This window comes from Amphiura filiformis, chromosome 10, assembly GCF_039555335.1.
Source record: "Amphiura filiformis chromosome 10, Afil_fr2py, whole genome shotgun sequence".
NCBI lineage: Eukaryota > Metazoa > Echinodermata > Ophiuroidea > Amphilepidida > Amphiuridae > Amphiura > Amphiura filiformis.
Window position 1 is genome coordinate 20,334,385 of NC_092637.1, and position 14,417 is coordinate 20,348,801.

The 14,417-nt window shown below is 37.5% G+C and overlaps 1 protein-coding gene across 1 annotated transcript; it reads left to right on the top strand.

Moving 5' to 3' along the window:
• The first annotated feature begins 636 nt into the window (after positions 1–636).
• On the top strand, positions 637–14,417 carry LOC140162632 (epoxide hydrolase 1-like). Its single transcript, XM_072185908.1, has 9 exons — positions 637–710; positions 5,580–5,745; positions 6,578–6,753; positions 7,086–7,254; positions 8,631–8,745; positions 9,358–9,487; positions 11,197–11,396; positions 13,514–13,742; positions 14,019–14,417. Exons 2-9 carry the CDS (start codon positions 5,602–5,604, stop codon positions 14,218–14,220), a joined length of 1,365 nt encoding a protein of 454 aa, XP_072042009.1. The 5' UTR covers positions 637–710; positions 5,580–5,601; the 3' UTR covers positions 14,221–14,417.

The window sequence follows — 14,417 nt, forward strand, 5'->3', positions numbered from 1 at the left end:
TAGTTTGTTGGAAAACATTTTTGCAGAATATTTTGCCCGATATTTTGAACTTAAATAACATGTAAAAATGTTTTGCAGGAAGTTTTCAAATATGTTTTTACTGAATGCTATTAAAACGGTTTATGCCCTTTATATGCCTTTTATATAACCCAAAATATTTTTTTTTATGTTGAAACGTTTTAATGCCCTGCACCATTTATATAACCCGAAATGGTTTTTTTATGTTGAAACTTTAATGCCTTTTATATATGCACCATTTATATAACCAGAAATGTTTTTTTTTAATGTCATGTAGGCCTATGTTGAAACGTTTTATGTCCTCCTTTAATATATACACCTTTTGAATAACCCGACATTTTAAATAAACGTTTTCTATCAACTTGATAGAAAAGGTTTAGACCTATCTAGTATCTGACCAAGCTTCTTGTGTGTTTGCTGAGTGTGTTTGCTAAGTGTGTTTGCTTGGGTAGGGCCTTATCCATTCCTGTCTGGAAAATGTGTGTACGTGTATCTGTAGGTATACAACCTTCGACCTGTGACACTGTAAATAGAACTATTGAAGCGTTAAGCCATGGACTGTAGCTAAATGTTACATGATAAGCTAAAACTAAATTTGACTTGTCACTGCCGTTGAAATCTTTTTGGCACAGCTTGTTAATACATAATTCCCGTAAGTTGCAACGTCCTGCAAACTTCAGTTGGGTGGCTAGGTGAGTTTTAAATTTGTCATGATTTAATTATACATTATAAATACATATCTGCATACAACTTGTATCAGCTCAAACACGTACCTTGGAGGTTTTATATATAATTAATGTCAGGATAGTCCTATTCCCCGTTCTAATCATTTCCGTATGTATACCAGTCTAGTCTAAATATAGCCTAGGTACGGCGCGCGTATAGGACTGGCAGCGAGAAGAGCGAGTCTAGTCCCCGGGTCTAGTACATTATTATGGGGCTGGCTTTTTCTTCGGGGGAGGGGGGGAGGTCCCAAATTTACAAAAAGTCAGCGTCAATAAAATTGCGACCCCCTATTTAGGCAACAAACAATTTATGACCCCCAAGCACCGATAGGCCTGCACCTTACCCCTTAAACAGGCTAAAATTATATTGCAATCACTCAAATCAGTATTTTTAAATAAAACAAACACACTATTTTTGGTCATCTTGTCACTCCTTACACGAGCTCCCTACATTTTGGTCATAAAATTTTATGAAATTATGACCCCCCTATTTTTCTTTCCAAACATTTATGACCCCCATAGTATATTTAGGACCCCTTTCCGAAGAAAATGCCAACCCCTCATCATACCAGTATAGGGGGCCGTTCACCGTGAACACTTGCTAAGGGGGTGGCTGATGCAAAGGAGGGGGGGGGGTATAATTTTGAACCTCCTGGGGAGGGGCTAAAAAATGACCACAAATGTTCCTGGGTAAATTGAGTTTATATATATATGCTTTTCTATGGGGTTCACACATAATTTTCATGTCATGAAAGGGGGGGGGCTGAAATTTTTGAGATCTCAAAAGGGGGGGGGGCGAAATTTTTTTTGCAATTAATTTTTTTTGCATCAGCCCCCCTCCAACAAGTGTTTGTGAACGGTCCCTAGGCCTATGGTATTATTATCAGGTCATATATGATATTCAAGTTGAGTCAATTAGGCCTAATTCAAGTACTCGGAGTCAAGTTGGCTCAATGGCTCTACTTGAAAAATAATTGACTCAAGTGAAATCATTGTGCATGTGGGGGTCGAGTCGCTAAATGGCTATTCCATTTGCAATTCACACACTCCTGTGGATATTTTAACTAAAATTCAACCATTTAGGCCTAAACCAATCCAGATCCAACCGTTTTTATCGAACATGGTAGGCCTATAGGTACTGTGGAAGATTCCAACCAAATTCTATGATCTCATAATATTATGCAGTTGTTTTTTTTTTTTCAAACCTGATTTTTTGGCATAACATTTGCAATGGTTATAGGCTACACATATCCCAAACGGGAACCAGCTAAATGTGTTATGTTTGTCCAATTTCGATGCACTTTAAAAGTCCCCCATTGCATTAGAACTCCATGTAAAACAATCAAAATAACCAGTGAGTGCAGGGGTTTCTTTCACGTTACCTCGGATTTTTTTTTTTTTTTTAATGGACAAAAACCTTTACTGGTAGTTATTACTAATATTATTTCAGAATTTTAGGTAACAAACTTAAAATTGGGCGGTAATCGTACATTATGGCTTTAAGACGGTGGTACATCATGGTCATGACTCGACAATTCTGCCGGAGTGATTACACAACTTCACATAGGCCACATAGGCCTATGTGAGTTGTGTAATCATGCCTATAATAGGCATGAGCTGTAGTTCTATATGCAGCGTCATGATCCATATAGGCCTATTCGTGTCAGAAATTGCCCAATAAATTGCCGTGATAGTAGTGCGAATCCACTAGTTCTTCAACAGCCAGACATGGCGAATTTGTTCGAGATAGGCCGAGCAACTCTGTGCACGATTTGAGGTTGCGGGTTGGGGTACTTTTTTTGGTGCCGCGGCAACGCACTAGTGTAACAGGTGATGAGTACTGGTAGCGAACACATTTGGAATTGAATTTTGAAGTACAGTGGGCAAAAACATAAGGTGAAAAATGAACAAGGAAAATAAAAATTGAAGTAAAGTAAATTGTTGAAATGTTTGAAGCGAGCAAACTGTCAGGATGAAAAGAAAATGGAAGAAAATATAAATCGAAGTCGAAATTTATAAATATAAATCAATGAAAAAAATTTATGAAGCTGACTCGGACCAACACGGCAAAAAGGAAACAAATTAAAAAATATTAAACTGACCAGCAACAGGGCAACACGGAAACATAAAACATTTTAATAAAATATAAATGAGTTAAAAAAAAGAATGAAACTGACCGGCAACAGGGCAACACGGAAACATAAAACATTAATTTAATTAAATGCGTTTAAAAAAGACTGAAACTGACTTGGAACAGGGCAACACGGAAACATTAATATAAATGAATTTGAAAAAAAGAAAGAAAGAATGAAACTGACCGGCAACATGGCAACTCGGAAACATAAAACATAAATATAAATGAATTGAAAATGGGCAATGGGGCAACACAAAAATAAAAATGTAAATGACGAGCAACAGGGCAACACGCTTGAATCAGAATTGAGAAAAAAATCAAGCAAAAGTTAAGGGCTGGGGTATGAGCGACCTTGAAGTTCCGGTATCTGGAGAGGGGAAGCAATGAGTTACCGTACCCCAAATCACAGCGGCAGGTAGTGACTGGGCCGCCGAGTGCTAATATATATTTATTTTGGAAGGTTCGTGTTTGTTTTAAATTTTGGGGCGTTTTTCCAAAATTTGATATTTTTGGTCATATTTCAAAAAAGCGACATGCCAAAGACAACTCTTTGGGCACATAGTTTGTTATTGTTATTGCAGTTCTTTTCCACATACCTACGTTAACATTCGATTGGGTGATTTACTAATATTATATATTTTATGACTGCAATTTGGCGTTTTCAATGCGTTTTACACGTATCATGAAATTAACGCAAATATCTAGTCACGCTGCTTTTAGAATTTTTACCTGATCGTCGGCTTTTGCAGGAAACAATGCAGATTGGCTCACGATAGATGTCGTATTCCTCTATGTGGTTCACTCATTGATAAAATGAGTTTGCATTCCTTGTAACAACACACACATTGCCGTCTGGAAACCGGGTCTGGTACTGATTTTGGGACAGCCAATAGACTTCAGCGCCGTATCAAATCTCATAAAAACCACACGACTGACGACTATGTGTTTATGTTTCCCGCACGAAAGCTTGTGTCTACATCTATTACTATACTTCTTTGGAAACGTTGACCTTTGACCATTCTTTGTATAACGCCCTGATATGACCTTGATATGTTCGCTTGATTGGGTACGTTATAGCATCCATTTCATTGAGGTGTTAGGACTTGGTCATAGATAATACTTGCAGGGATACAATAGTTTAACATGGTGTGTGAGCATGGTGAAAGACTCATTATTGATTAGGCGCGGACATATTAAAGGCACAGGTCCTTTGCGTGTATAGCAGAAAATTATAATAGAATGTGTGAATAGAATGTTTGGAATTTTGCAACTAAAATACTAACTGCATTCTGCATTATGTATTTATTTATTTATTTAGGCCTATGCCTATTTATTTATTTACTGACTTATTTATTTATTTTATTTATTTGGTATATTAGTTAGTAGGTCTAGTTAGTAATATTCCATGATAGGCCTACGTCGGTTTATTTATTGATTGTTGATAACTTGACAACTTGATTGATTGATCGATTGATAGTCATTTCACATTATATTCCTAGTTTATAGGCCAATTTGAATAACATCGTACATTAGATAAATAGACCTATCAGTATTGATTTATTCTATTCAGCAATATCAAGGATTACTATCAAACTTCTCGTAGCTGATTGTCAGTTGGCTCAGTGGTAACGCAGTAGGTTTTACAACACCGAGGTCCCGGGTTCGATTCCCACCTCTGCCTATTTTTTGCAAGGCTGAGAAAAAAATGAAATTTCTGGACTGCAAACTTATTTGGCGCGCGATCTGAGCTGGTCCTTTTCTGGTGGCTGTGTCTGTTACAGGCACACTCCCTCTGCATCCAAACCAGGTTCACGCTCATTACACCTCCCTTAAGAGTAACGGGACAACACAGCAACAGTGAAAAAGAAAAAAATGTGTGCCGGTCGGGATTTGTGTTTGTGTGCATTATATACCAGTGGGAGCTGGTAGCCTAATGGATAAGGCGTCCGTCTAGAAATCGGAAGGTCGTAGGTTCGATTCCCATGCCGGCACATTCCCTTGCTTTTTTTTCAAGTTTGGTTGTGTGCCGGTCGGGATTTGTGTTTATTTGTTGTCATGTTTAATTTGTAACACTTTGGGTTGGTAAACTGTTCATTCTTTCTTATTAAATATATTCAGTTTCCTCTTGTAGCCCCGGGGACTCCCACTTTGGAGGTGACGCGTATGTAGGGCTGTTAAGACCCCTTTTCAGCGTCGCTCTCACCCAAAGACCCCATATTTTTTACGAACACATGTTCTGTCACCCAAAGACCCTTATTTTTCCATTTGATCTGTCACCCAAAGACCCTTACTTTTCAATTTGAACAGCAACTTTCATTTACCACTGATTTTGTTACCTATTTTTGAAAAAACTAAGAAATTTGAAGCCTTTTTGAACTAAAAATTCGATTTTCGAGGTTTTTTGACGCTGTTTTTTGTCATTTTCTCACCCAATGACCCCATATTTTTTACATTTTGCTCTCACCGAATGCCAAAAATCATGCTCTCACCCAATGACCCCATATTTCTTACATTTTGCTCTCACCGAATGCCCCTTAGTGCGAAAGTGCCAGCCCTATATACACCTATATCCATTTCATATTGAAGTGCCCCCCCCGGGCTTGTAGCGAGCAATCGTTCCCCATTGTGTTTATTTGTTGTTGTGCAGGATGCGTATCCCCACCTACTTTATTCACATAGGCCTATATCTCTCATTTATTTAGACGTATTAACCAGTCGTTTATCATGGGTTGGAGATGGCCGCTAATTCTTTCAGTCCTGGCAGTGGTTGCAGGTTTATATTTATCTGGCACATTCTCAGAGCCGCCTACCCCACCACCCTTGGGAGATGGATGGTGGGGGAGAGGGGACCGAGAGAAGGCGCCTAAGGTGAGTAGAATTCAAGGTGGCGGGTGCAGTGGTGAAGCTCGGGTGGTCCATCATGTGTTGAAAGGATTTAAGAGTGATTCTGAGTACTATTCTGTAAAGCAGTTATCGAAAACACTATAAAATAAAATCGTATCATAAGTTAAAGGGCCATTTCTTATTTTAGTATCCTTCTTTTATATGCTCCGTTGATATGCTTCAATATAGATATCCACGAAAAAAGATTATTTCAAAAATATCAGTTGAATCGGACCACGAATTTGCGAGTTCCGCATAATTGCATGTATTACCATGATTACAGTGCCCTATCATAGGTATTTCCGTCGACAGATGAAATGCAAATTGGGCGATGTCTTTTCAAACGACCGAATCTGCAAGCATCACCCGCCCCTCTAAATTATCTAAATAATTCTTCCAAGTACATTAAATGCACTTCAGTTTGCATGGAAGAAAGGCCGAACTCCACAAATATTGGGTTAAGTGGAGTTTTGTTTATCCATGAAATGTGCTTTTCACTACAATAAATTTTCTTGTTATTAATATTAGCCAACATTCCTTCTACGTGTGTAACTTATAAGGATGACTCCGGCAATCACAGCATTGGCATTTTGCGCCTTATATGTTAGAAAAATAATCAAGCATGGATCACATTTATTTAAAACAAACTCATATTGACCATAAAAATGAATAAAAAAAACGGCGTACCTATGACACTGTTTCATCATGATGTATTTTACACAAACATCCACCCCATATAAAAAATGTACGTCACTGTATTCAGAAGTAACATTAAATTTATTGCATTGTCCGATGTTGTGGTGTTACTTGCATACAGGCGGATGAATCGATTCGACAGTTCTCCGTCAGCATCAACAACGACACCATCAATGATCTGAAGGCGAGACTACGGAATACCAGACATTTTGAAGGACTTGAAGGAACGAAGTTTCACTATGGCGTCAGACCGGAGTACATGCAAACTGTTGTCAAATATTGGTTGAACAAATACGAGTAAGAGAAATGTGTATTTTGATCCCAAAGATTACAGCATGAAAAAAATTAGAATATCTTTGAATAAATTTTAAAAAGGACAATGCATAGTATGCCCGAACTTCCAATTTTGCCAAGCACAATTTGAAGTTTGAGGCAAAAGAAAAATATATAAATAAATAAATAAATAAATAAATAAATAAATAATACATGTAATAAAAAAAAACTAATTAATTGATCCTAAAAAATAAAACGGTAATGTACAAGTACAAATGTTTAATGTGACCGTCGACCGTGAAGTTGATGTTGTTGTGTTTGCTATACCCTTCAGATGTTTATTCTTATTTTTTCAGCTTCAAAGCTCAAGAGAAGTATTTCAACAAGTACAATCATTACCGTACTAACATAGAAGGACTTGATATACATTTTGTACACGTGAAACCAACATTGAAGCCAGGACAGAAATCCAAACCTCTGCTTATGAGTCATGGTTGGCCTGGGTCATTCTATGAATTTTACAAAGTAAGTTGATCAGAGACCCAAGCGGAGGTTAAAGCGGTGAAAATGATGTATCGTATAAGAGAAACGTAACGTAATATATTTTCTTCTTCCTGGTTAAGTACAGTTCGCCACTCCCTAGCGTATCATGTACCAAGTGCATGTTGGATGCGACCAGAGGATGATTTAAGGACTTCCCATCATGCACTGTCAAAGTGTCATCACCGGAGTTTCACTTCACTTTTAAAATCCCAATGAACTCTGTGCAAAAGATGTTGTTTTAATATTGTGCGTGTGTGTCATTATTACTTGGTCGGTTTCAAAACAAAAGTGATGTGTATATAATTCACACCTTCTGTAGATAACATACATGTAAAATGTAAAATCACCAGCATATTAACAGCGTTTTTATTGTAAATATAGCCGGGAAATGCAGATGTACAAATTCAAATGTAACCATGCGCTTCTATGCAGTATAGCAGAGCAGTGGTGTCATGTTACTAACATAGCTCTGCTCGTTGCACAGTTAACCCAGTGGAGTGTTGGGTAGTACTTAAATCATTCTCTGGATGCGACAGTGCGATCCTAAAACTGGTGGGTGGCTGACGGAGATGAATGGATTCCGTCTATAGGAAGAAGGATCGCTGTAAAATGAACAAGTTGTTATTCAATGTAAGACCTAGACGGTCCACGCTGTTAGCTTCTTCAAGAGTTACACCGAAAAAGTGAAGTGGTGGATGGGTGCCATCAGCACCTCTCCGGTTGGAGATGGTAGTGGTCTTACATTTGGCAGCACCAAACAGGACATTCCATGTTTTAGCCCATGTCTCTATCTTGGTTAAATCCCGATTGAGAGATGCTGCAGCAGGAAATCTATCTTCTCTGGATTTGACGAAGGGCATAATGGTGGCATCATCTGCATACAAGATGGACTAGTTATTCGGATCTTGTGAGATGTCGTCAATGAACATGAGGAACAGGAGGGGCCTAGTATGGAGCCCTGAGGTACTCCAGCATTGATTGTTTTCAATCCAGACTCCCTCCCATTCAGGACGACCTTCAGTGTTCTATCTTTGAGATCCGTCAGCCAAGCATGAAGAGTACCCGAACACCCTAGTGCAGAAAGTTTCTCAAGCAGACCAGGCTGCCACACACGGTTAAAAGCTCTGCTGATGTCAAGACAGACGACCCGTGCTTCTTCTCTGTCTTCTCATGGTTAAAATAACTGACGTTTTATGTAAGCATCTCAACGATAAAGCGTAGATGTCATTTGGTTAAATGAGTTTTTTTTGTTCATTTTTCAAAATCCGCAAAATAATCTAGTAAGAGGACTTTCTTTCAAATCTATTTTTCTTTCAAGATGATTCTATAATTAATCATTTGAACTATTTTTATGACAGATACTTCCATTATTAACCGACCCTGTAAACAATGGAGGCACTGCTGAAGACATATTTGAAGTTATTTGCCCGTCGATACCTGGATTTGGGTACTCCGAAGCGTCTCACAAAACAGGTACTGAGATGATCGTGAATATGTACTTACTAGATTGTATAACAAAAAGGTAATATACAGTGAGCAAAAGAATTAAGATACCAGTTATGTTCACCCCTGTATAATAGTGTATATCCAAACAAAGGCAGATATGTCATAATAATCGGAAGCCAATAGCTGCATTTTTAAGCTTGGATTTAAGATCTCTTTCACGATGATCGAAAACCCCATGGAAGATGCCATTTCAAAAGTTGCAGTTTGCTTCATTGCATTGCCAGTTGATTTGTTCACAAAGCGTTCTCGAACAAGAGAACTAATTAAACGCCGTGCTTTCATTGATTAGCACATTAAAACCAGTGTCGTGCTTTCATTGATCAGAACATAAAAGTGCAACTTTTGATTTTGTTCCATCCTTAGGTTTTAGATCACCGTTTGTTTAACTCTCAACCACTTTCAACACATGAAGTCTTAAATCAGAACTATAGAGGACAGGCATTGAGACCATTTTTGTTAAATTCAGAGCATTTACATGCCATGTTTGCACGGTATGGTTGAAGGTATATCAAACATTCAAAGCAAAGCTACACATTGACCCCCACTATCCGCCTTTGTTTTGGTTCAAATTATTTCTAGGAATGGGTGCTCTCGCCGTCGCCCGTATCTTCGGCAAGCTGATGTCACGATTAGGGCACAATAGATATTATGTCCAAGGAGGCGACTGGGGTTCAGCCATTACGACTTTTATGGGATTACTGCTACCTGAGTAAGTGTTTCTCATCTTCCATTTTATCATTGAGATCCTAAAATAACATGTAAACAAAATGTATTTGTATGGCATTATGTATTATTCTATAGTATTCAGCAAATTCCTTCAGCGGTGCCCGACTGCTCTTCTTGATTATCGCGTAATAAGAACTAGGTCACGCGTTGTGATACAGCTTGATGGTCGAATGTAATGATGACGTGATTTAATTAGCCAATCAGAACCCCACTTCTGTGTTTCTGTGACTTATATCAAGTCCATTTAAGGTTTGCAAATCGGGGAACCCAAAAATTTGGCACGTGTAACGAGGGGGGGGGGGGGCAACGATTTTTGGCGGGTCGAGAAGGGGGAAGAGATTTTGGCGGCCCGTTCGAAAATTTTACCCCCGCGGGCTCATAATTATTGCACAGCCCCTTAGTGATATAGGGTCCAAAACTTATAAGTTCCTCATACATACTTTTTAAAATATATCGAAAAATATTTAACAAAATGCAAAGTTGTAAAAAGATATAAGTAGCCTTGATTGTTTTACACATATGGACCAAATTATAGTGCCACACGTCATTGCGTTTATTCCCAATGGTTCATTATGAGACCGTTTTAAGGGACGCGGTATGTGCTTTTGGACAGTGTTTATTGTGGGACATTAGAGCACATCAGACATATCGAATTGCATTCTGAATACGAAGAATGTTCTTCTGATATCAAGTAATTTGGATTTTTTGAAATTCGCAATGTAATACACATTTTATGGCAAATGATTAAAAATTGATATTTTGATATTTAACGGTACTCGAAGTAAACTTTATAAATCTGATGATATGTACTTAAAGTTTATGTAGGTGGGATGAACACGGGGATGAACAGCCGACGATGAATTGAAAATTTTGACCTTTCGTATGGAAGATATGAATTTTTTTCCCCAAACCACAAAAAATACTGTCGAAACGCTCATTCCAGATCCCTTAAACAGTAAAAGTGACATCTGAGTCCATAGGAGTCAAATCGCAAACAATACAGGCCAGGCCTATTTATGTGTTTGTTCAGAGGATGATTTAAGCACTTCCCAGCAAGTCTTGCTGTTAGCTGTGTGAGTGAACATGACACCACTACCCGCCCACTGCATACACACGTGCATGGTTAAATGTGAATTTGGACAGATAAAAACACCTTCAAACAGTTGGTCGATTTCACAGTTTATGTTATCTACAGAAGGTGTGAATAATCCTTCATGCATACATCACTTTAGATCTGAAATCGACCAAGTAATAATGACACACACACAATTCTAAAACAACATCTTTTGCACAGAATTCAATGGGATTTGAAAAGTAAACTGACAGTTGAAACTCTAGTGATAATACTTTTACAGTGCATGATGGGGCTTCCTTAAATCATCCTCTGGTGTTTGTTAAAGAAAACCTGACTGCTATGGACTCTTTTCTTACACAATTAACCATTGTGACTGAACGGAATGACCATGATGACGCGTGGCGCTATAAATTGGTCCACAGGGGTAAAACAAATCAGGGTATACATATCTTTTTACATTTTTATATTTCGTAAAATATTTTTAGAATAGGGGGGAACATGTGAAGTTCCTTATTAGGGGGAAGTTGTGGACTGTATATATTGAGGCCCATTATGGTTGCGGAAAGAAATAAGCTTCCGGCGTTCCATTGAATCATAATAGTTTGCATATTTTTCAGACACGTCAAAGGGTTGCACGTTAACATGGTCGGCAACTCAAACCCACCAATGGCACAAATGATAATAGGAAGTTACTTCCCGTCACTGTTTCTACCAGCCGAAGACCATCACAAGGTTTGGCCCGCAATACCAATGTTTTTTGATATGCTACTGGAGAGTGGCTATTTCCATTTACAAGCAACTAAACCAGACACGATAGGTAACTTGCAGATTCAATGTTATTTGGTATAATTAGTGATTTTTTATTTCAAGATTAAATTAACCATAAATAACTCAAAAGGAGTACGAAAGAAATGGAGTTGGCTAACGTGTACTCAGATAAGATTTACCCTTGAAAGGAAGTCTCCGGCAATCACAACATTATGCCTTATATGTAAGAAAAATAATTATCAAACACGAATCACGTAGTTTTATTTAAAACAAGCTCATAGTGACCATAAAAACATCCGTCTCTCAGCACAAGATATTCAAAATTCCCGGGCGCCGAAATTGTCGAGTGCAATGATGTCCCAGTATGAAAGCTGACGACAATTGCGCACAAATGACCATTACGTCATTGCATTTAGACAATTTCGGCGCGGGAATTTTGAATATCGCGTGTTGAGAGCCGACTGTTTTTATGGCCAATATGAGTTTTAAATAAAACCATGTGATTCGTGCTTGATAATTATTTTTCTAACATAAAAGGCATAATGTTATGATTGCCGGAGACTCTCTTTAAAGTTTTGGCGAGGTTTCTACTCTAGAGTCCACGATACCCGATACTTAAACAAAAAGTACATGTTTTAGGAATAGGGTACCTAAAATATACTGTTGCTCACCACTTTTTGATTTATTGCTGTCACATTTTGCATTTTCATCAAATCACAAAGGAGAATGCGGCAGTTCTCGTTACGTGAACGGCCATTATTTCATTGTTCATTTTTTCGATAAAATGACGATAACTCAATAAATACATCATCTATAGGTAAGCAAGTATGTTCATCGTAAAAAGGAAGATCGACTTTTCCCGATTTTAGGTATAATTTTGTACAAATAGGCGTTTGTGAATTTCAAAAAGTACAATATATAAAAAAAAATTAGTTTTTGTAATGGAGTTTCAAGTTTAAGAAAAAAAATGGAAAGAGTGTTTTTTTTTTTTTTTGTACCCAAAAAAAATATTGCCAAAAACTCACTTTTTTGTGATTTTCTTCATAATTGTTGTTTTTACACCAAATCTGTATTTATATTAAGATTTATTGATGTCTTGCCTTTATAAAAATGTATACTTTTATAATTAAATCTTGCGTGAATAATTACAAAGTTATGGCACTTTTACTACATGCATATCTGAGAGTACACAGCTGCCTTAAAACAATGTGACGGATCGTTTACAAGTTAATTAGTATTTCTCATTCATTTGGATGAGTTAGTATGCTCACATGTTTTGTTTTGTCCAATTCTCATCGCTTTTGAAAGAATTGTCATTTATTCCACTAGCGTAATTAGTGCAGGCAGAGGCACAATGATAAAACGACTATGCAAAAATCAATAACGATTAAATTAATTAAAGCCATATTATTACATTTTCGTACAAAATAGATTAGCATTTCTTTGCCATAAAATGTTAGCTTTTTCTGTCATATATATCCCCTTTTATTTTTGAGCTGAACAACTAAGGCAAAGCAAAGAAAATTGAAATTTACTACCAGCGCCGATATCGCTAATACGTATCACTCCTTCGGTCGTGTTTTGGTACGATCCTTTGTTGTGTAGATCACCGTTACGTACGCCATGTACGTACTGTGTTATGAACATCGTGTATGCGTTCGACTAATAATTCCATCGTAATAATAAAACGACGGTTCTTGCGTTTTATTCAAAGTCTCGGATTTTGACAAAACTACTGGTTTATTAAAGTACAATATAATCGTGTAAAAGAAAACGGGCTCATTGTCCCTTTTTTCCCTTTGCCTTCCTGTTTTTCTCTTTCTTTTTGTTTTCGGAGGGGCACTTTTATCTTTATTTTTTGTCATGGGGTTCACTCTGCTCCCACTGGCTACGCTACTACGTTACTGATTAAATCTTCCGTACGGAATATGAAACGTCTAAAACAGTAAAATTCTGGACCTGAATAACAAAACTTTAAATTTAAGCGCGTTAAGCGTGTTATCAATACTCATGATAATGTGGGCGGGAGTTTAGGACCTGATAGACGACATTCGAAATGATATGATGCGATCGTCCAATTAGATTATGTGTCTACGAACTAGACCATTAAGACTAAGAAATATATTTAAATACGTCTTTAAATATTGAATTTTGTTCACAATCCAGGCCATTCTCTAACGGATTCGCCTGTTGGTCTAGCAGCATATATTTTAGAGAAATTTTCTACCGCGACCAATAAGACTTGGCGTGACTTAGAAGATGGAGGACTAAATGACGGATGGCAGATTGATGATCTACTCAATAACATTATGGTGTACTGGATGAATGGGAATATGGCCTCAGCAATGAGGTTTTATAAGGAAAATGTGGGACTCTTTGTTGACGATATTAACAAGTAAGATAATATTATAGTAATTTCAAACTATGCTGAAATTTTAAAACTAATTGGAGAAAACTTAAGAACTAATAATTGTTCGCTAACAACCCCAAATTTTATTTTGAAGGTATGTGCATGCCGCTCCGATGTTCACTTATATACACTATATTTATATATTGGAATTTTTAAATTCGTAAGAGAGACTACAGGAGGCTTCCATTTATATTGCTGGCCTTGTTTTCTTATAACGTGATAACGACACTGCGTCTTAACACAAATATCCTGTCATTTCAGATGCCAAATTAAAGTGCCGTCTGGGGTTGCTGACTTTCCCTGTGAGCTTCCGAACCTGCCTGAGAAGTGGACCCGATACAGGTACATCAACTTACTCCAGTACAACAGAATGGCAAGAGGAGGTCATTTTGCGGCGCTAGAGGAACCTAAGTTATTGGCTGAAGACATCAGAATATTTGTTAGAAAAGTAGAGACACTTTAATAATAAAAAAAATTAAATAAAAAAATAGAGCGGTTCTCGTGGTGCCTTTTTTTTGGCATACGCGGTTGGTGGGTAAGGTTGTTGGGTGATGGTATGGTAGTAAAACATGTGGTTGTGTTTATATGTGATTTTCTGATTGTCAGGGCTTTAATAAAGAACAACACTGGTATATGAAAATTGAGATGATATTTTATCGT

Bases quoted from the DNA above. Each gene is read 5' to 3' on its own strand.
- LOC140162632 (XM_072185908.1), top strand. From the start codon at position 5,602: ATGGGTTGGAGATGGCCGCTAATTCTTTCAGTCCTGGCAGTGGTTGCA. The intron at 8,746-9,357 runs GTACTGAGATGA...AATTATTTCTAG, and splicing joins CGAAGCGTCTCACAAAACAG to GAATGGGTGCTCTCGCCGTC. The intron at 13,743-14,018 runs GTAAGATAATAT...CTGTCATTTCAG, and splicing joins TTTGTTGACGATATTAACAA to ATGCCAAATTAAAGTGCCGT.